The 20175-nt window shown below is 60.2% G+C and overlaps 1 protein-coding gene across 1 annotated transcript in view; it reads right to left on the bottom strand.

Annotated features, from left to right (window-relative positions):
* NTN1 (netrin 1) overlaps positions 1-5570 on the bottom strand; it is a gene marked incomplete at its 3' end in the record, with an annotated part of 107050 nt that extends 101480 nt beyond the window's left edge. Inside the window, exon 1 of the mRNA XM_082008233.1 lies at positions 4026-5570. Coding sequence (XP_081864359.1) covers positions 4026-5049 — 1024 coding nt within the window. The 5' untranslated portion in view covers positions 5050-5570. The remainder of the gene's footprint in view (positions 1-4025) is intronic.
* Positions 5571-20175: the final 14605 nt, after the last annotated feature.

The raw sequence follows: 20175 nt of genomic DNA, 5'->3' as shown, positions 1-20175 counted from the left end.
TCCTGGTCCCCTCCTTTGTCTGAGATGAAGTTTCCTTTTAGCTGGAGGAGAGATTTGCTCACAAATTGCTCTGACATGAGACGCATCCCAGCCTGGGAACCCTACTGCGGCGCGCACCGCCGAGCGGAGCCTGTCTAACACCAGGCTTCGCGCGCGGCTTCTGCCAAATCCCGCATCTGAAAACGCAACGTGTTTCCTTTCTCTCCCTGCACTAGTTACCGTTAAACGCTCTCTAGGCATCACACGGGGCCAAAATCCGAGGGGCGCCCAGCACCTGCAGACGCCACTGACGTCAGACACGCGTGCAGGTGCCGGGGTGCATCTCCCGGCCCCGCGGGGGAAAAGGGCTGCGACGCACCAGCGCGGCGCTGGGAACGGGATCTGGCGGTCCTTCTCAAAGTGCCTGTCAGCGGGCTGCAGCCTGCGTTTGTCTCGTGGCGCTTTCGCCGGCCAAGGCAAACGCAAGGGTATTTTATGCAAACTAAAGGGAGTATTCAAAAGCAGCGCTCGTCCGGGTTCGTTTCCAGCACTCAGAATAATGCCGCGGTTCGTGAGAAATCGTGGAACGGTGTCGATTGCGTTTTATTGATGTCCCTAAATCTGGTCGAAGCCCCTGCCTGCATTTTTCTGGGTCCGCACAAGCTCACCAGCAGTTGACCTCTGACAAGATTTTAGTTCAGGCCCTTTCCAGCTGCAATCTCCTCTCACGGGGGAGCTGGAAGCTTCATCAGGACAAACTGGGATGGAGACATGGGGCTTGGGCTGGACCAACGCTGCGCAAATGGAGCCAGCCCAACGGTGCTGGAAAGAGAGGATGGAGAACAGACCTCCAAGCTTGTCTCCAAGCTGTGTCCTCCCTGGAGCACGTTAGCTCCCAGGCGCCCAGCCAAAGCCAGACTGTAAGGCCAAGCTCTACGTGGATGAATTATTTGCCAGGTAAAGTCGATGGGAACCTGAAATCTGTGAAAAGCTCTGCTGGCCGGGCTCCTTCTGCAGGAGCAGGTCCCTGGAGAAGATCTCCTTGGGCCAGGCTCCCTCCTCTCCGTGTGCGGTGCCCGGGCTCTTGCAGGCAGCAAGAACTGATAAAGAAAAATTAGAACTGGCTGGCGAAAAACATTCCCGTGGGAAATTTTGACTTTTTGTCAGAAACTCCAGCGCGTTTCTTTTTCAGCCCCAAATAAGCATGAATAGGAACAAAGATTCGTTTTTGGCAGGGGGAATGGGCTTACCAAAGAAAACACCCAAATTTTTAAGCAAAGCAGACACATTCTATCATTTTTCTCCCTGGTTGAAAAAACCCCACAATTTTCCAGAAAAAAAAAAAAAAAAGAGCAAATTCAGTGAAAAAATTGTGATCAAAGTTCTCACGCCACTGCCTGGGGCAAATTCAGCAAATTCGGCTAATCCACCTAACCCCTCACCACTGCTGCTCAGGAGGGCCTGGCCTCCTCTGGCTGCCCTCGCAAGCGGTTGAAGATCCCTCCAGCGTGCAGCCGGCAGCATCACCACCAACCCGCCGCTCGGCCGCTGCGCGGGCCGGGCCCGTAACCCTCGGGTGACTGCAAAGCCTGACTTTCTCTCTGGAGTTAGGAGAGAAACCAGGGTGGGCCGATGGTCATGAGCAAGTGGGTGGGAGCTGAATAGGGTTATTGTGATCTTTATCTAGGGGGATTATTCCAGGCCGTGTGGGCTTGGCAGGGCAACGCAGTTGTTTGGCCGTGATTGGTTTTGCAGACTGACAGGTACAGTCCCAGGGAATGTGCAGCAGAAACGGGCCGGGGAAAATTATTTTACGGTAGCTTCATCCTTGCAAAACATTCACTTCCCAGCGAAGTCGGCGGAAAAGGGAAAAAAATTGAGTGATTTTCGTTTGCAGAAGTCTAACACGGCTCGGACTCTGCATGGTCTGAAACGCAAAGTCTGGCACAAAAGTCACACATTTTACTGGAAACTGGGAACTTGTTTCCTTTTTATTGGAAGTAAACTGGGAGAAGGTTGGTAAGTGCACAGGGCCGGCACAATAACTGAACAGAGGCGTTTTCAGGAGCACTTCAGGACTCTGCAGAGCAGATCGAGGCTCCAACAGCACCCTGAGATCGCACCAAATTTTCTGGCATGGCCGATAGCATTAGTTCTCCTTCTGCACGCAGGGAACTCGTTCCTGCCTCTGAGACGGGACTGAGGCCTGGGGGAGTGGGGCCGTCCCCGGGACATAACCACGCCGTGGAGCCCCGTCCCCGAGTGCTGCTGGGCAGAGGGACCCCCCCCCGGGACAGGAGAAGAGCAAACCCGGAGATCAAACCCCGGCTGGGCGCTCTGGGCACATCTCCGCGGCACCCACCGCCTGCCCCCAGGGCACCGGCATCTCCCGCCGCGCCCCCCGCCCGACGTGAGCCGCAGCCTGGGCCGGGGCAGCGCATCGGTCCCCGGGGCGGGCACCGCCCCGGGACCCCCTCTGCTCCCCAGAGCTTGGCCGTACCTCACTGTTGGAGGAGCCGGAGAAGAAATTGCGTTCTCTGCAAGGGACACATCTGACTGTGATTTCGGGGTGAAAAAAAGGAGGAGAGGGGGGGAAGAAAAAAGTTGTTGTTTTGTTGGGGTTTTTTTTTAATCTAAAGGCCGGCCGCTCGCTTCTTTTTTCCCCCAGCGTCGGAGCTGCAAATATTTTGGAAGACGGGGCCGTGTTTTCCCTGTAAGCAAGGCGGCGGCGGGGGCCGGGACGCGCTCCGCGGGGCCGGGCGGTCCCGGCGCGGCGAGCCCAGCCGAGCGCGGGTCAGCCGCAGCCGCACGGCTGACCCCAGGGGCTGGCACCGGCCGCCCGGCCCGCGGCGCGGAGGGGACCGGGAGCGCGCGGAGATTCGGTTGGGGCGCAGGGGGTGGAAGATCGGGGGGAGCCGTCGGCGGGATGCGCGGGGACTCGAGGGGCAGAGCACCCCAAACCCTTCACCCCTGGCCACCCCGGGCAGAGGCGCGGGACGCCCCGTCTCCCCTCGGGGACAGCCCGCAGCCGGGGGCTGGCTTATAGCCGGGTTTCTCGCCCGAGACGGAGCGGACTGGCGGCTCCCCGGTTCTCGTTTGGCCTCGGGGCTCGTTCAAGTCCCCGCCGCCCCCCGGGGCCGCTCGCACCCCCGAGGAGGCAGCGACGGGAGCTTTGCCGAGCTGCCCTCCCCAGCGCCCAGCTGCCTTCTGCCTCCGGGGGGGGGGGGCCGGAGACGGTCCCCGTCCTGTCCGGGCACGGAGCCTCTCGGGTGAGCTGCGGGCTTTGCGGCGGGGCTCTGACAGGGGAAGGGAGCAGGGCTGCCGGTGAGGTCCGGGGTCCCCGCACCGGACCCCACTCCGTGCGCTGCGGGACCCGCGGCCGGGAGCTGCGCGGGACAGGAGACCCTTCCCAGCAAGCCGGTGCCCCTCAGCGCTTCCGCGGACACGAACGGTGTTTTCGCGCTCTCCTGAGTGTCCCGTCTCCTGAGTTCCCTGGTGTCCCCTGCCCCGCGCTCCCGAGTCCCTCGGTGCCCCCCGTCCTGTGCGCCCAGGTGCCTCGGTGTCCCCCGTCCCACGCCTCTGGGGCTATCGGTATCCCCCGCCCTCAGTCCCTGTGCCTCGCCGTCCCCTGCCCGGTGGTCCCCAGTTCCCTGTGCCTCCGCTCTGCGCCACGGATCCCTCGGCGTTGTCACCAGAGCGCTGCCGGGTGCCTCGGCGTCCCCTCCCCTGCGCCTCCGACCGCCCTCACGTCCCCCGCCCTGCGTTCCTGGGCCCCTCGCTGTGCCCCCCCGGCCCTGCGCTCCGAGTAGCAGAGTATCCCCGCCCTGCCCGGCTCTCCATCTCCCTGCTCTCCATCTCCCTGCGCGTCCCTGTCCCGCTGTCCGTGTCCCTGGATGTCCCCGCGCTGCTCGCCGTGTCCCTGGATGTCCCCGCGCCTTTCGCTCCCTCTCCCCTCCGCCGGGTCCTTCGTCCTCCCCTCCCACTCCCTGCCCTTCCCGGGACCTCAGCGCCCGCTCCCCGTCCGCGCCCCGCGGCGTGGGACTCACCCACGCACTCGTTGGCCTCCCGGGCCGTCGCTCTCTGCCAGGGCCGGTCGTAGTGGAAGGGCTTGCAGCGGTCGCACTCGGGGCCGGCCGTGTTGTGCTTGCAGTCGCACACCAAGCTGTCGTCGCGGTCACGGACGCAGCGCGACGCGTGGCCGTTGCACTTGCATCGCCCACCGACCTGCAGGTCGGAGACGGCGTAGAAATAGGAGTCGCGGGCCAGCTCGGAGTCATCCTCGCTCTCCTCGCCGAAGGTGTGGAGGCGGCTGAAGGTCACCCGGATGTCGGTGGCCGTCACCCAGTCCTGCAGCACGGGCGAGTTGTCGAAGTCGTGGGCGGTGGGGCGGCCGTCCAGGGTGCTGAAGGCGATGAGGCCGCCGGAGAGGGGCCGCACGTCGGTGTGCGAGTCGGTGCAGACCGCCTCCTGCTCGTTCTGCTTGGTGATGGCGGCGCGGCTGGGCTTGTTGTACATCTTGCGGCACTGCGTGGAGTAGAACTGGAAGGGCACCCAGGTCTTGCCGTAGTCCATGGACTTGTGGATGGCCATGGACTCCGGGCGCGGCGAGCAGAACTGCAGGCTGACGTAGGTCACCTCGAATTTCTTGCCCAGGGAGAGGGTGAGGGTGACGTTGCGGGGGTACTGGACGTAGCTGTCGGACTGCCAGCAGGTCAGGTTGTGCGGGTTGTTGAGGTCGGTGAGGAAGGCGGGCGGGTGGGCGCGCTTGGGGTCGGAGGCGTTGCAGAGGTGGCAGGAGCGGACCTGCTCCTCGCCCTTCTCCGCCACCACGCAGTACCGCGACGGCGGCCTCCCGCAGGTGCTGGACACCTTCACCTCCTTCCCGAAGGCCGAGTTGACGAAGTCGGGGATGCAGCGGCGCGGCAGCCCCTGCTCGTCGTAGCAGGGGTCGGGCTGAGCCGTCTGCACGGCGAACATGCCCCCGCCGTGGTAGCCGCCGCGCAGGGGCTGCGCCAGCCACGCCGCCGCCAGCAGCAGGGCCAGCGGCGCCTCCGCGCCCCTCCGCGGCATCCTGCGCGCCCTCCGCGCGGCGTGGGCAGAGGAGCGAGGGCAGCCGCCGCTCCCGGCGCGGCTCCGCGGGGCGACTGGGCCGGCGGTCGCGGCGCAGCGGCCGGGGGAGCGCGGAGCAGCGCCCGCCCCGCGGCCAGCCCCGCGGAGACGGGGGGGCGGCGGCCGCGGCGGCACCACAAAAGCGGGGCTGGCGGCGGGGCTGGGTCCCGCCCGCCGCCCGCCCCGGCCCTCGCACGGGGGATGACGGGCGGCCCCAGCCCCCGCCGCGTTTGAGGTCACGCCGAAGGAGTGACATCGCGCCGGAGGAGCAGAACAACGACATCCACTGGCGGCTCGGCCAGAGGCGCGCACAGGCCGCGGGGCAGGGGGGGAAGCGGGACGTAGCCCGCCGAGCCCCCCCGGGGGGGGACCTGCCCCGACACCGCGGCGATGGGCCGAGCCCAGCCGTCCAGAGGGGCCGGGGAAGGGCTCTGCTGCCCCCCGCCCCGCGGTGCCCTCGACGCGGCTTGGGGGGCCGGCGCTGCCCAGCTTCAGCGGCTGGGAGTGCTCCGTGGGGTGGAGAGGGGGGCAGCCCCCCCGCGCACCTGTGGGGAGGCCGAGAGGGAGAGGATCGGGCCCTCTCCCCTGCCGGCCTCTTCTCTGCCTGTGCCCGGACTGGGCCTGACCCCCTCAGCTGCGTAGCGGGGCCGGGAGCCCCGGCGCCGGCCCGCTCCGACGGAGGTCCTGGGGGTCTCGGCCCCGATGTCCCGGGGGTTCAGCTCGGGGAAATCGGGCGTCCTTGGGCCCGACACGGGCACGGGGCGCCCGGCGCCACCCGGCAGGTTGTAGCGGGCTGCGCTGGGCGGGAGCTCCCGTTAAAGCGAGGAAGGGGCTAAAGGGCGGCACTTGTCCCGCGCCGGGCCGTGCCCCAGCCCCGGGCCCCCTCCCCGCCCGCCCCAGCGGATCCCCGGTACCAGCCCCCCACCCCCCTCCGGATCCGCTCCCCCGGCGATCACGGACGGGGTCCCGGAGAGGTGGTTGTGGTGTCCCGGAGAGGGGGTCCCGTGGGGAGCGGAAAGGGGGTCCTGGAGAGATTGTCCCGGGGAGAGCCGAGATGGTGTCCCGAGGCCCTGGAGAGGTGGTCCTGGGGTCCCGAAGAGTGAGCCCCGGGGGGAGCAGAGGGCTTTCGGAGCGCTGCCCTCGCCTCTTCAACCCACGGGGCTCGGCCCCCTCCCCGGCGGGGCTGCCCGAGGGGACGGGGGCTGCCCGGGCAGCGGCGAGCCCCAGGCCGGCCTCCGCGCCCCCCGCCCACCCCTCTCCCCGCTTTCAATCCCTTGCCACCGAGCTGAATAAAAGTGGTTGTTGTAAATTGAATTAGTGCCTGATTAATCTGCTCCCGGGCCTGCTAGCCCAGCGGGGCGTCTTTGGCAATGCAACCGCCTTCCCTGCAGGGCAGCGGGGCTCCGCAGCCCCCCTGCCCCCCATCGCTCCCCCCAGCCCCCCCGGCCCCGCCGCTGCCGGAATTTGTTAACTCTTCCCCGGGAAACGGTCCCCCCTGTCCTGCCCCCGGCGCCCTCGCTGCCCCCCCGCCGGAGGACGGGGGGGATGTGGGGATGCGGCCGACTCGGGACTTGGGGGGGGTCCCCCAGTCCTGCTGGCCCCTCGCGATCCGCCCAGGGACGCAGGCCGGCACACGCAGGTCACACACACGCACCGTCCCGCTGTGTCCCACCCACGGAGGGGTTTTTCTCCCCGCTCTTGAGTTGCAGACCGATCTACAGGATGGGAGGGGTCCTGGTGATTCCGTCCCGCTCTGGAGTAGCTCTAAGGGGGCGGGGAGAAGCGGAATTGAGACCCAGCTGTCCAGGGCCGTGGGCAGAGAGCCCCCACGCAGGCTCTCCCCGACGGTGCCCCCCACCACCCGCCACTTCACCGTGGCCGATGCATCGCTTTGCCCAGCCAGGTACCCCAAATCCGGACCCGTGCCTGCATCCCAGTGCCTGCCGTGACCATCCCCGCTCGTGTCTAAGTCCCCGCCCTGCCCGCCCGGGGCTTCTCCTCCCCACATGTGTCCCACCAGCCCTTCCCCGCGGGGGTTCCGTCCGTCCGTCCGCCTGTCCCCGGGCCGCGCGGGGGGTGTCCAGTGCCACCGTGCACGGAGGGACACGCGGGGCCCGGCCCGGAGCCAAGCCGGTGCCGCTGCGGGCACCCGCGTTTCCCCGGGGGAAGATGCGGGTTTGGCTGCGGCTGCTGCCGGCTCCGCCGCGCTCCCGCCGCGGGCGCGGGGCAGACCGGACACTTCGGCCTTTCCTGATACCCGGGCGGGATTTTCTCCATAAACGAGGCGCGCCCGGCCCGACTCTCACCCTCTTCACCTTCTCGCAGCAAAACATGAAGGGGGTAGGGGGGGGCTGTTCCTAAGAAAACCCGACCCACGCTAAAGTCCCCCGCAAACCCGCGGTGCTGCTTAATCCCATTAGCAGGGTGTTAATTTAACGACCGGCCGTGCGGCTCCCGCCCCGCCGGCTCTACCCGGCGTTTCACAGCCCCCGGGCTCTGGTAATGGCTCTTGCGGTCATTAACGTGATTTACTGAGGTTTTTCTCTAATTACCTCGCCCTCCAGCTATTAAATGCATGTAAGCAGCTCCCCGAGGCCCGGTCCCGAGTCTATCCGCGCCCCGCTCCGGGGAGGGGGGGGCCTGGGCCCGGTGCGGGAGGACGGAGCGGGGGGATGCTCGTGCTCGATGCACCAGGCCGTGCCCCCGCCCCGGCTCGCCCCCCTTCAGATTTGATTTTCCTGTCATGAGGCACCAGCTAGCGCCGGCCCTGCCCTGGCTCGGGGGGACGAGTCCTGGCCGGCTCCAGCCCCGGGGCGCTCTGGCTCCCACCGGGGCTGGAGCATCGCCGGTACCTGCACGCGGAGCGGAGCATCGCCGGTATCAGCACTGGGGCCGGAGCATCGCGGTGTATCAGCACCGGGAGCGGAGCATCGCCGGTACCTACACCATGAGCGGAGCTTTTCCGATATTTTCGGTACCTGCACCGGGACTGGGGCCGGAACATCTCCGGTAACTGCACCGGGGTCGGGGTATCTCCGATACCAGCACCGGGAGCAGAGCATCGCCGCCGCATCTCCGGTACCAGCACCGGGGCCGGAGCATCTCCGGTACCAGCACCGGGAGCGGAGCATCTCCGGTATTTCTCGTAACTGCACCGGGGCTGGAGCATCGCGGTACCAGCACCTGGAGCGGAGCGTCCCCGGTACCTGCACCGGGGCATCGCCGGTATCTCCGGTACCTGCACCGGGGCCAGAGCATCTCTGGTATCTCCGGTAGCCGCACCGGGACCGGGCCGGCCGACGTGCGTGCACAGGGTTGAGCCGGTCCGGGGCGAAGCAGAGCGGCCCTTTCCTCCGCGTTCGGCCGCGGAGCAGCCCCAGTGGAGGAGGGAGGAGAAGGGCTGCCCTTCCGCCCCACCGGGGCCGCCGGGACAGGCGGCCCCGCCGCTCGGAGCTTGTTTTAAAAGTCAAATCGTTTCAGGTCGCAGAGCTCGTCCACATCCCCGGGAACAATGCGCTGCCCCGGGCCCACCTCCCCCCGCCATGGCCCGGTTTTGGAGACGGGAGGGGGGAAAACCCAACCCGATCTTCCCCTCCTCAAATCTCTGGGGGCCGGGAGCGGCTGGAAAAGCAGAGAAGACCCGGGTTGAAATAATCAGGAGCGATTTATTCCCCTGGAGTGACAGTTCTTTTGAGCAGTTGCCGAATGGCAGTTTCTGTCTTTCTGAAAGCTTTTCTTCCAGATTCTGTTCAGATTAGGCTGGGGAGATGAATGAGGCCATTATCCAGCCCAGTAGCTATTCTGAAATGCCAAATTAATTACCAAGGGCTAAATCAAGGCGATGGGGGCTGGAGGGCATGGGGATGGGGGGCCACGGCTGCCTCATCCTTTACCTCCGGTGCGGCCAGGAGCAACGGAGCCGCCGGGCATCGGGGGTCTCCGGGCAGGGCTGAGCCGCAGCCGCGGTCTCTCAGCCCTGACCGGAGACTCTCGGTGCCCGGCCGCCCGGTTGCTCCTCGCCCCCGCTGGCCCCCGGGGTGGGGAAGCGAGCAGCCCGGCTTCCCCCCGGGCAGGCTCTTCCCCATGGTTCTACCATCAGCCAAGCTTTAAAGGGTTAAAAATAAAAAAAAAAAACAAAAAACAAAAAACAAAACAAACGGTGGGTGGGAGAAAGACGGATCGGTCCCCCTAAAGATGTCCCAAGGGAATTAGGCAAGAAGGTAACGCTGGCTTTTCCCGGACTGATATCCCTCTGTCGGCACAGATCACAATATTTGCACATGACATTTAATCCCCCATCCTAAAGCTCTCGGCAGGCAGTTATTGTTATTATTGTTGCTCTAATATTTACGCTTTGCTCCCGCGCAAGTGTAATTTGCACATAAAGCCCCTGATCACTTTGTAGATCCCTGGTCCGTAATTCAGGGGTTTTTTTAAACTCAGTTCCCGGGGAAGCACACCTCTGGCTCCTCTCATTTCTAACACACACACACACACAAAAAACCCCAAACAAACAAAAAAACAAAACAAAAAAAACCCCGGCAAATTTTATGGAAAAAAAATGTTTAGAGAATGGTGGCAGAGCCTGACCATCGGTTTTTGGTGGGGGCAGAGGTGGGCATATGGCTAATGCTGAATTTTCTGCAGCAAATGCACATGGCCAGTGACGTGCTGCTTCAGCCTGCTGAAACCGTGGGCAGAACTGCAGGCAGCAGTGAGAGCAGAGCTAGGCAAGACTTTTCCTTATGCTAGACAGTCCTCGCAAGCGAGGAATAAGCAACGAGGAGATTTCCCAGGGGCTGAGAAACGGGCTGTAGAAGGAATCAAGTCTTTAATGTAAATTGGCCGTGGCTGGCAGAGACCACTGAACACTGGGCTATTCAGCATCTCTGTGAACCTCTAATGATCAACTTGGTTTTCAATTATCCACTCAGAATTGCCACCAAGTGAGATAAGCCTCTGGAATACTATATTTTTTCTTGCAAAATGTTTTCTTTAGGGCAGGCAGACTAGGAAGCACTGGGTGTAATATTTGATTTATTTTCAGCCTGACGCGCAGCAGCCCGGGAGCTCCCGGCCGTACTGAATGGGTACCCAAACGATTCATGTGCTCCTGGGGACGCGCAGGTGGATTCAGCCACTGCGGGGAGGTACAGCAGCCTGGCTACCAAATATACCCAAGAAAACAGAGGCACTCCTTGATGTTAAAATTATTAAACCCTGTGATTTACTTGTGTGCTTCTCTGCAGAAATAATGGTTTCATTTGGATGGATGCAGATGTAGCGGAAACAAAAAATTATGCAGCTTAGCCTGGAAAATGCTGCCATAATCTGTGTATTGGACATGCTGCTGAGGTATCATCAGGGTGAAAGAGTGGATGTTACATGGCATAGCCCAGAAACATGCATGGACCCCCCAGGCTTCAGTGGCTCATGCATCCCAGGGAAGGCTACCCTACACTTTCAAGCTATTTCCAAGGTAAAATTACTTTCTTGACCAATTTATTACAGGGAGCGGGACGAGAGGAGCACAGTGACCTTACAGCAATGTCCTAAGCTAAACGGGGCAAAAAAAATATCCGAAGTGAATTGGGAGCTCGGTCCGCTGGGAATGCCCCGGCACGGCTGAAGAAACCTCACTGCAACCAGTTGATGGTGGCTTGGGGGGACCACTTGCCCCGACAGAGCAGGTAAACCCTTTGTGTTTCTGGGCACCGATAGTGTAACCCTGATTTCATGGATCGGGAGGACTCTGCTGCCAGGCTGAGATACGGGAGATATGGTGGGAGAAAAAGAGGTTTTAGTTCGGGGGAGGCAGATTCTTGCACAAATTTTGCTGGGGAGTTGTGAGGACAGGAGGGGATGGGGACATCCAATTTATTCACTAAAACTTTTTGTCCAGAGAGACTTCTGCTGAGTTTGGGGGGCTTTGGGAAGGCGCAGTGCAGTAAACTGTGGGACAAAAATGAGCAGTGTTTGTCCTGCACATCTCTAGCGGTGCAGCAGAAGCTGTGTGCAGACCTTATCTTTAGAGGATCAAATCATCTACCCGGATCTCAGGGGACCTGGGAGCAAGCCCACTCTTTGCAAAGAGCTTTCTACTGGTTTTAGGACTATGCTCTTTATATTAAGTATTTGTGGGCCTGACTTACAGAGGGGCCTCAGAGCAATTCACAAATCCCCACTGGCCAGCTCAGAGCCCACGGTCCCCGGGGACAGACTTCCCTGAGCACCCCAGGCTCTGCACCCACCTGAGAAACGACCCAGCCCAGCTCAGCTCCTGTCTTGAGGCTTTTTGGGACTCGGAGTAAGCATCCTTACCCCGAAGCACCCATCTCTGCGCACCGCGTTTTGCACAGGGGTTTCGTCTCTCCGTGCTGGCTGCCCCTGCACGCCGCGTTGAAGGAGGCTTTGGGGCTTGCTGGGTTTCCCTTCTGTGCTCTTTGGAGACAACCTCGGCTTGGTGGACTCAAGCGCTGCTGATCGTGGCTGTCCCTCGGGCAGAGGATGTCATCACCCCGCACCGGCTGCCCCGCGGTGACCGCTGCCTTCCTGCACTGAGGAAGAGTCTGGCAGGGATCCTGCTCCTGCCCTTCCCCGCTCCCGTTTGTGGGTAATTGGCAGCAAACGGAGCAGAAGGGAAGACACTCAGGGTGGGCTCCTTGGGTGCAATCTGACCTCCACCAGCCATCAATCATCCTTGACATCTCTCTTTTTTTTTTTTTTGTTGTTTCTACTTTTTTCTTGCAAGTGCTGTGGCTCTACAGGGAGCAAAGAAAAGTTTCTTTGCTTCCTGCAGAGAAGGAGCAAAGCCGAGCCGAGGGCTGAGCGGGGCTTCCCTGCCTGACCGGCGCTGCCTGACGCGGCAGCTCGGAGTCGTCCCCGGCTCTCTGAGCTGCCTGCTGCTGTTTCAGGAGGAAAACAGCAGTGATTCAGCAGCAACTGCCCCTGCGCCCTGCCCGGGGCAGGGGGGATAAGAGCGAAGTCCCTTCCTCTTGAGTTTAGACCAGTATTACTCAAAGAAAATGGATCCTTTTACTTGCTGCTTTGACTAGCTTTAGCAAAACTGGAGCAGCAACTCGAGCACAAGCGTTCTGGTGCCAGGGGAACCCAGATGGAGAGGGAAGCTGGTCCATGTTACGGCAGTGGATAAACACTGCCCAGAGCAAAGAGAGAGCAGCCAGGACAGTGAAACCACAGCCTTGTGAGGGGCAGGGACATTGCAGCAATGCCCCTTTAAAATAACTAATGTTCCTTCAAAATAACTAACTAGAGCAGAGACAGGTCCTCACCTATGTTACGGAAATGTTTGCTGGGCACAATGAACACTCTTGACATCAGCCTGGTGTGGGAGTTTCTTTGCCTCTGGCATAAGAAAATGGCTCATGTGGAGACTTTCTACCATATACGAGAACCCGAGACGATAATTTTATATGGGACGTGTGAAAGGCCGGGGAGCTGAAAGGCTGATCGTCTTGCTGGGAATTTTCCTCCCCACTGATTCAGAATAGAGCCGTGAAAAGGAATTTGATCTTCTTAAGCCAGTGTTAAGGTAAAGATTGAACCTGGGCAGAGCTTCAGGGAAGGCGCGTGGCTGAGGCTGGGGCAAGGGCAGACAGGACCAGGCATATTTCAGCTACCTAAGGAGCAGTATTATTGAAACGTGAGTCCCCAGAGCTTCTGAATTCCCACCACCTAATAACTCCCTTTGCCAAGTAATTAACTCTTCTTCAGCATTTGCTCTGCAGTGATGAGTGGGCTCACGGGGCTCAGCTGCGTTCGCAACTGTGGCAGTCCTGGGACAGACTCTATTTCAGCAGTGCAGACAAGTTGGGTGTTTTGTTGCTTTCTTTGTTTAAAAATAACAGAAAAAATATATATTCCAGAAAGCATCCTGTTCCCTTAGGGAAGAACCGGGGGATCTGTAGGGACTAAGCCAGCAAGGCTGGGTTTATCCATGACTCTGGGCAAAGAGGAACATGCAAATGGCCACCCAGGTTTTGGGCTTGTACCTTTCGTAAGCAGAGTATTCTCTTGACATGAGATGGGGCATATAGTGAGTGCTGGGGGGCTTCCTGGCACCCCCAATTCGCCTTTGCAAAGGGAGGCTGCTGAGATTGTGCCCGGCCCCATGTGAAGGCATGTCACCCCGGCAGGACCGCGGGAAACATGTTTTTCAGGAGCCTTACCCAGAGCACTTTGCAGCATTTGGTCTCTTTTTGGCAGCTGTCCTAACCTAATTATAATTAAGTATGTATTAAGCTGGGATGAAGTGGCCTTCGAGTGGCTATAACCTTTTAATAGGGGAACTCGCGGTAAGGCAGCGGGAGCGCGGCTCAGACCGGGCAGCGAGGCGTCGTGTGAGCCCTGGACGCGGCGTATTGGGGATGGGGCCAACGGCTCCTTCGGAGGAACCTGCCTCTCTCCCTCCCGAGGACACAGAGCCCCAGCCCCGCACCACCCCATGGCTGGGGTACGCAGAGACCCCGGCTACGCAGGGCTGCCCACAACAGCGCCGGGGCAGAGCTCCAGAGCCTTACCTAGGGGCTGTCTCCGCACTCCCAGCCATTATCAGTGTTATTATTTGGTATTGCACGCATGTGAGGGTCGTCGATGGGGAACGGATGCATCTGGGCGAGCAGAGCCAACAAGTGCGGTGCCTGCCCCGGCACAGCATTCCCTGCACATCGTCCCTGCGCGTCGGGGGGTCCGCACCATCCCAAGCCCACCTGGGAGACACCTTGCCCAGGTGTGGCGGGCACCAGTGCCCAGCGGCGGACGCTGCCCTGTCTCATCCAGCTCCCTTGCCAGAGCAAAGCAGCTGGGGAACGCTTGTTTGCCGAGCTGAATTCCTCGCTGTCGACTGCTGCTCAGCGGCACCGTCGCCTGCCTGCAAGCTGATCCCCGCCGTGCACACCCCGGCGTGCCCGAGCACTAGGACTGCCGGCGGGGAGAGGGGCTGAGAAGTGTGAAGGAGGGGGATTGAGGCAATAGCGAGAGAAGGCCAGTGGGTGACTCTGGGTCGGTCTCAGTTGCCCCAGATGTTCATCTGGGGAATGATGCTCACACCCTTTATAAAGCTCTTTGCTGTCCGTGGCAGAAAAGGCTGCTATAAACTTATGCCAGGTGGTGGTCGCAGTTCTCATCCCTGCACCCAGATGCCTTAGTAACGCGGGGTAGGAGGAGGTAAAAGCTTCTTTTTCTGTCCTGGCATGGTAGTGGCCCATCCCTACCCCCTATAGCTTCAGTAATCCCCTATTGTTTTTCAGTGTGCATCATGTACTAGAGAAAAGCAAACCCATCCTCCCAGCACACCGCCTGGTTTCGATTGTGCTGGAAAACAGCCTTATCTCCAGGGTCCTGCCTGCCCCCGTCACCCCGATCGATGCACACAGACGCTGCCCATCGGAGGACGAATTCCAGCGGTGAGCAACGCACATCCATCAAACGCCGCAGCAGGACATCACTGCCTGTATCACTGCTCCCTCCTTCTGTCCCCGACACAGGTCTCCTGGTCGCTTGCTGGCATCGATAGGTATGCGGTGAGTGATGCAATAAGGTGTTACTGTTGTGAGAGTTAATCTATGGTGTAAGCTGTTCCTGTGCCACCCCAAAACGCGCAGATGAAGGTACACAACTCCGGAGAGCACGGAGGTATCTGGAACACATCCACCCTTGCTGGCCTCCGATACACCAGTGGGTTTGATTTTATAATCATCTCGTTTAAACACGAGTTGGCAAATTTGAGTCTAGAAACACCAACAGGGAGGATTTTCTGAGCATGGAGTGACTTTACTATAAATGTGAATTAGAGCATCAGAATGAAACTAGCCACTGGGAGGGATGCAAAGTTGATTGAATTTTAAGGATTTAAGGACAGCAGAATGTCCGCGAGGGTCTCCTGTCTGGAGAGGTCCTGCACTTGCTGTGGCCCTCGCTCAGGTCTACCTGCTGCCCACCCATGAACGTCCCCTCACCCTGCCCGCTCTGACCCTCCTGCCCTGTTGCCCCCAAAGGAGGATTGCTGAGGGGCTGCTCCGGGGGTCTGCTGGCTCATTTGGCAGAGCTGACTTTCTGATACCTTCATAAAAAGCTCCCAAAAGCTGTGTGTTCTCTTGGGGACGTGATGCAGTTTTGCAGCCCAGGAGAAATGTTAAATGTTGTTTCCACTAGGGCTTGGGAAAACACCGTGGTTACGGCTGCTGAGGTCTCCCTGGGAAAGCCTTGCTGTGCTCACCACCAGCTCCCCGTTTGGGTGACTGGCCTGCTGAACCCAGACTGGCCATGGAAACTCTCAGGCATCCTCCGTGCCAGCTTCCTAATCGGCACATCCACCATTTCCCACCTCGGGACCCGCAAGCCACCATCCACAGGGGATGCGGCTACCTGCCCCATCCCCTTCCCCTGCCCTTCACGGCTTCTCTCGCCAGGAGTTGTTCCAGCCTGGGGTCTCAAGGTAAGCAGGCTGGTGGGGATCTCTGAAAGGTTTGTGAGGTGCTGTTACTATCAGTTTGCTTTCCCCAAAGCTCCCAGCATCCTTTCACTTGCACCCCTCCAGAAAAGCCCTTAAAGCACATTCTTCAATGTTAAATACACAGTTGAAGGCATGTTGAAGCCAGTGAGACTTCAGCAGTGGCTCATTTGCTGGAGTGGAGCTGAATTCCCAGCCTGGGAAGGTCTCGCTGCCCATCGCAGATTTCCCCTGGGGATTTTGCATGCCGAGGGCACATGCTGGGGGCTGTTCGGGAGATGGGCACCGGCATTTCCCTGCCTCCTGCAACTGCTGCATATTCCCAGACACTGCCAGGTCAAATCCCCCCCAGATCTTTGCTGAAAGCATCTCTGCCTGATGACTTTGTCCTTCTGGATGAAGCGGGATGGTCCTAAACCTTTCCCACCCAAGACAGCAGTGACCTCAAATGGCATCGCTGCTGCCTTGGTGTCTCCTTTGACATGTGCCACCCGGCTCTGTGCAGCCGGTTCACCCGGGGAGGCAGGCAGAGCTGCCCCCGCGCAGCAGCGGCCGGAGGCTGGCACAGGCCAGCCCTGCCCTGCTTTGGGCCACTTTTGCTTGGGTTGGGTGGGATCGCGCGTCCAGGAGGTGAGAGCTCTGTCCCATTTTTGTCATCTACCCGAGGGTGAGATAAACCCTGCCTACAAACACCGTTTTCTCCTCACGATTAATCTGGGCGCAGAATTTGGGTGCCTGCAGAGGACATTGAGTTTGTCACGTGGAAAGGTGACTCTGACACAGCTGACCAGGGTGAACGTCCCTCTCCCTGTTCAGCTTATCCCAAGATGCATCTACAGCGGATTTGCACGGGGTGGCTATTTTTATTTAAAACAAAGGGAAAAAAAGAAATTCACGGAGAAAAAAAAACAAATCCGAAAAATCCACCCTGAGGGCCTGCTGCCATCTACCGGGGTCCGAGCACGGAGCCACCTGCGCCGGCCCCGGGACGGGGACGGGTTCTGCCCAGGCGGAGGGGCCCCTCCAGGCCGCTGGGGAGGAGGAGAAGCCCCCGTCCTTGCTGTCCTGGATCTGGCCCTCTCCTGCAGGCTCATCTGGGAGCAAAACTGCTGGACAGCCCCAACAGCCCCCCCCAGCACCCCAGCTGAGGAGCTTGGCTGTGCCCTGCTCCTCCAGGCTGAGCCTTGCAGAAGTATTTTGGCATCTATATTTGGGAACCTGTGATCTCTACTCACTGACTGGATTTCCAGATTTATACCTGATGCCTTGCTTGTCCGTGATAAAATGCACGTCCAAAACGTGCCTCTCCCTTTGGGCAACAGGGATGATGGGGACGTGGGCATGGTTGGGTGGGCGCTGCCTGGGGTGCCTTGTGGCTCCCCTGGGCGGCAGGGCTGTGAGCCAGGGAAGCAGCCGAGACTCGGGGCTCACAACATCCTTCGAATGCTGCCACTTCCATATCTGGATGTGTGGGCTGCCCAGGAGCGTGTCTGGCTTCCCCCAAGCCTCGGGGTACCACAGCACATTGCTGATGTGCAACCAGCTTTGGTGGTTTCCTGGAAGGTTTATTCATCCCCATCACGACATGGAGCAAGGCCAACTGCTTATGGCCATGTCTTCTCAACTTGCAGTGCCCAGAAGGAGCCCCCAGATCCAGGTTTTCCCCCCCGAAGGCATTGATCGCTGCTGAGGGGCTCACCAGGAGTGATGCCCTGCTGTGTGCAAGGTGGTGGTGGCTTTGGAGGCTCAGGGGGTGCTGGGCTGAGGGTCACCATGGTCGCGGCCAGCCCGATACCCACCGACTCTCACCGGCCTCGCATCGTCCCTCCGCCAGGCTGACCCCCGGAAGGCTGCCAGAGGCAGAGTCCACCCTGGGGAGGGGCTTTCCGGGGGTGCGTGGCCCAGCTGGGTGCAGCCAGGGGCAGCTGGGCTGCACCCACCGAGAGGTGCCCGGCCCCCTCCCAGCACTGCAGTTCTCCGGCAGGACACAGGGTGGAAACCTCAGCCCAGGCGAAAGCCGCTGCCGGCCCCGGCGCTGCCCCCGGCTCCGATCCTGCAGCTGCCGCCTGGCCCGGGCTCCCCCCGGCCCCGGGGAGCGCGCTGGGGGAGCTGGGACAGGAGAGGAAGGTCTGAAATGTGAGCAAGCTGCGGGAGGGAGGTTTTTGTTGGGGCATGGCTGGACGAGGCCAGCTCTCTGCATGGAAGGAGATTTTTTGCAGCAGCGTCTTACCTGAAGGAATCACCGAGCAAAGCCAGGATGCGGCTCCCGCAGCAGCCGAAAAGGCAGCGGCTGAGCAGGCACAGCCCGATGCTGGAGCAGCCGAGCGTCTTTGCCTCCTAAGGTGTGCTCTTGTGCCAATGCTCAGCGAGCTGAAAGGAGAGGCATGAGGAGATACTGCGCGATCTGCCCCTCCGCTCAGCTCCGTCCCTGTGGTGCTGCGTCGCGCCCGGGGGCTGCGGCTCAAGCTGAGTCTGGTGAGCAAAGGGCTGGGACCCAGCCAAGGCAGGTGTTTTGACACAAAGAAAAGGTCGTCACAGAGCCCGATGAAGTGGTCTCCTCCATAAGCAGTCACAAGCGGTGTTCCCCAGGGCTCAGTTCTGGGGCCGGTCAGTTTATCAATGGCCTGGATGAGGGGATCGAGTGCTCCCTCAGTAAGTTTGCAGGTGACACCAAGTTGGGTGGGAGTGTTGATCTGCTGGAGGGTAGGAGAGGTCTGCAGAGGGATCTGGACAGGCTGGATTGATGGGCTGAGATCAACTGTGTGAGGTTTAATAAGGCCAAGTGCCGGGTCCTGCACTTGGGTCACAACAATCCCACACAACGCTCCAGGCTTGGGGAGGAGTGGCTGGAGAGCTGCCTGGGGAAAAGGACCTGGGGGTGCTGGTCGACAGCCGGCTGAACATGAGCCGGCAGTGTGCCCAGGTGGCCAAGAAGGCCAACAGCGTCCTGGCCTGTATCAGCACTAGTGTGGCCAGCAGGAGCAGGGCAGGGATCGTGCCCCTGTACTGGGCACTGGTGAGGCCGCACCTCGAATCCTGTGTTCAGTGTTGGGCCCCTCACTACAAGAAGGACATTGAGGTGCTGGAGCGTGTCCAGAGAAGGGCAACGAAGCTGGGGAGGGGTCTGGAGCACAAGTCTTATGAGGAGCGGCTGAGGGAACTGGGGGTGTTCAGTCTGCAGAAGAGGAGGCTGAGGGGAGCCCTCATCGCTCTCTACAACTACCTGAAAGGGAGTTGTGGTGAGGTGGGTGTTGGTCTCTTCTCCCAAGTAACCAGCAACAGGACAAGAGGAAATGGCCTCAAGTTGCACCAGGGGAGGTTTAGACTGGATATTAGGGAAAATTTTCATACAGAGAGAGTGGTCAAGCATTGGAACAGGCTGCCCAGGGAGGTGGTGGAGTCACCATCAAGTGGAAGTGTTCAAAAAACGTGTGGATGTGGCGCTTCAGGACATGGTTTAGTGGGCATGGTGGTGTTGGGTTGATGGTTGGGCTTGATGATCTTAAAGGTCTTTTCCAACCTTAATGATTCTGTGATTCTGTGATAAGCCACGGGCAACAAGAGAAGTCATGGGACTTATTAGCGTCAGCGAGGTTAGGACTGGCGTGGGGAAAGGCTTTCTGGCAGTAAGGACAGAGCCGTGCCGGCATTGCTGGGCATGCTGCAGATCCCCCGTCCTCAGCGGACTCCAGAACAGGACAGACAAACGTCTGTTGGGGATGGCTTATGTAGCAGTAATGGTCCCTTGTCCAGCGGCCTCCTCAGTTTCCATCCCAGCCCTGATTCCTGCACCCCTTTCTTGTCCTTCCCTGTTTCTTCTGTAGGAAAAGAGCACCCTGTCTTCTTCCACAGCTCTGCCAGCAACAAAGTGGGTCCTGGAGAGAGCACCAGCCGCTCGCATAGCAATGCACAGCTCGCTTGGAAACCCAAACCATGGCAGGACGTGGCTGTGAGGGCAGGAGGGGTGTGTGGCTCCTTCTCTCACAATTACCGCTACAATTGTTAATATTACAGTAGGGAAAATGTTTGGTTTTACTGCATCAAAGTTTTACGCAGACTTTTACTTGTCTTGTTGCTCTCTGTGACAAGTGTGGATGGCTTCCATCAAGCATCCAGGTGGCTTTGAGCATTGCAAAAGTCAGAGACTAAAATAGAAGTGGGGCCGAGGGCTGCAGGATGGATCAGCCAGAGTGAGACCAGCTGCATCGCCCTCTTGCAGATGGGAAACTGAGGCACGGAGGGCCGAGTGACCTGCTTGTGTCCCCCAGGGCATCAGTGGCAGTGCGAGGAGCTGAGCCACGGTCTCCCAAGTCCAGGATCAGACTTTCTCTGTGGAAGAAGGCACCTGAGAAAGGAGGTGGAAGAGAGCCAGGAGCTGGCACAGGTTTGCTCCAGGCACCCCAAGCCCTTGCACAGGGCAGGAGAACAGGTAAGTACAGATCTGACAAGTGCTCGCCTGCTGAAAGCGCGACAGCGCTGGAGCCCTTCCACCCCCGAGCCAGCCAGGAAACCTTCGGCACTTCACCAGATCGGGCCATATTTTATATTTTCACCTCCTGCATGGGATGAGGAAGAGGAACATCTGGCGTCAGATCTGCCACCACTGAAGTCTACGG

The sequence above is a fragment of the Phaethon aethereus genome, assembly GCF_964289735.1.
Source record: "Phaethon aethereus genome assembly, chromosome: 18".
NCBI classification, from domain to species: domain Eukaryota; kingdom Metazoa; phylum Chordata; class Aves; order Phaethontiformes; family Phaethontidae; genus Phaethon; species Phaethon aethereus.
The sequence above is the reverse complement of the archived record's forward strand: the minus strand, read 5'-3'. Positions and strand labels throughout refer to the sequence as shown.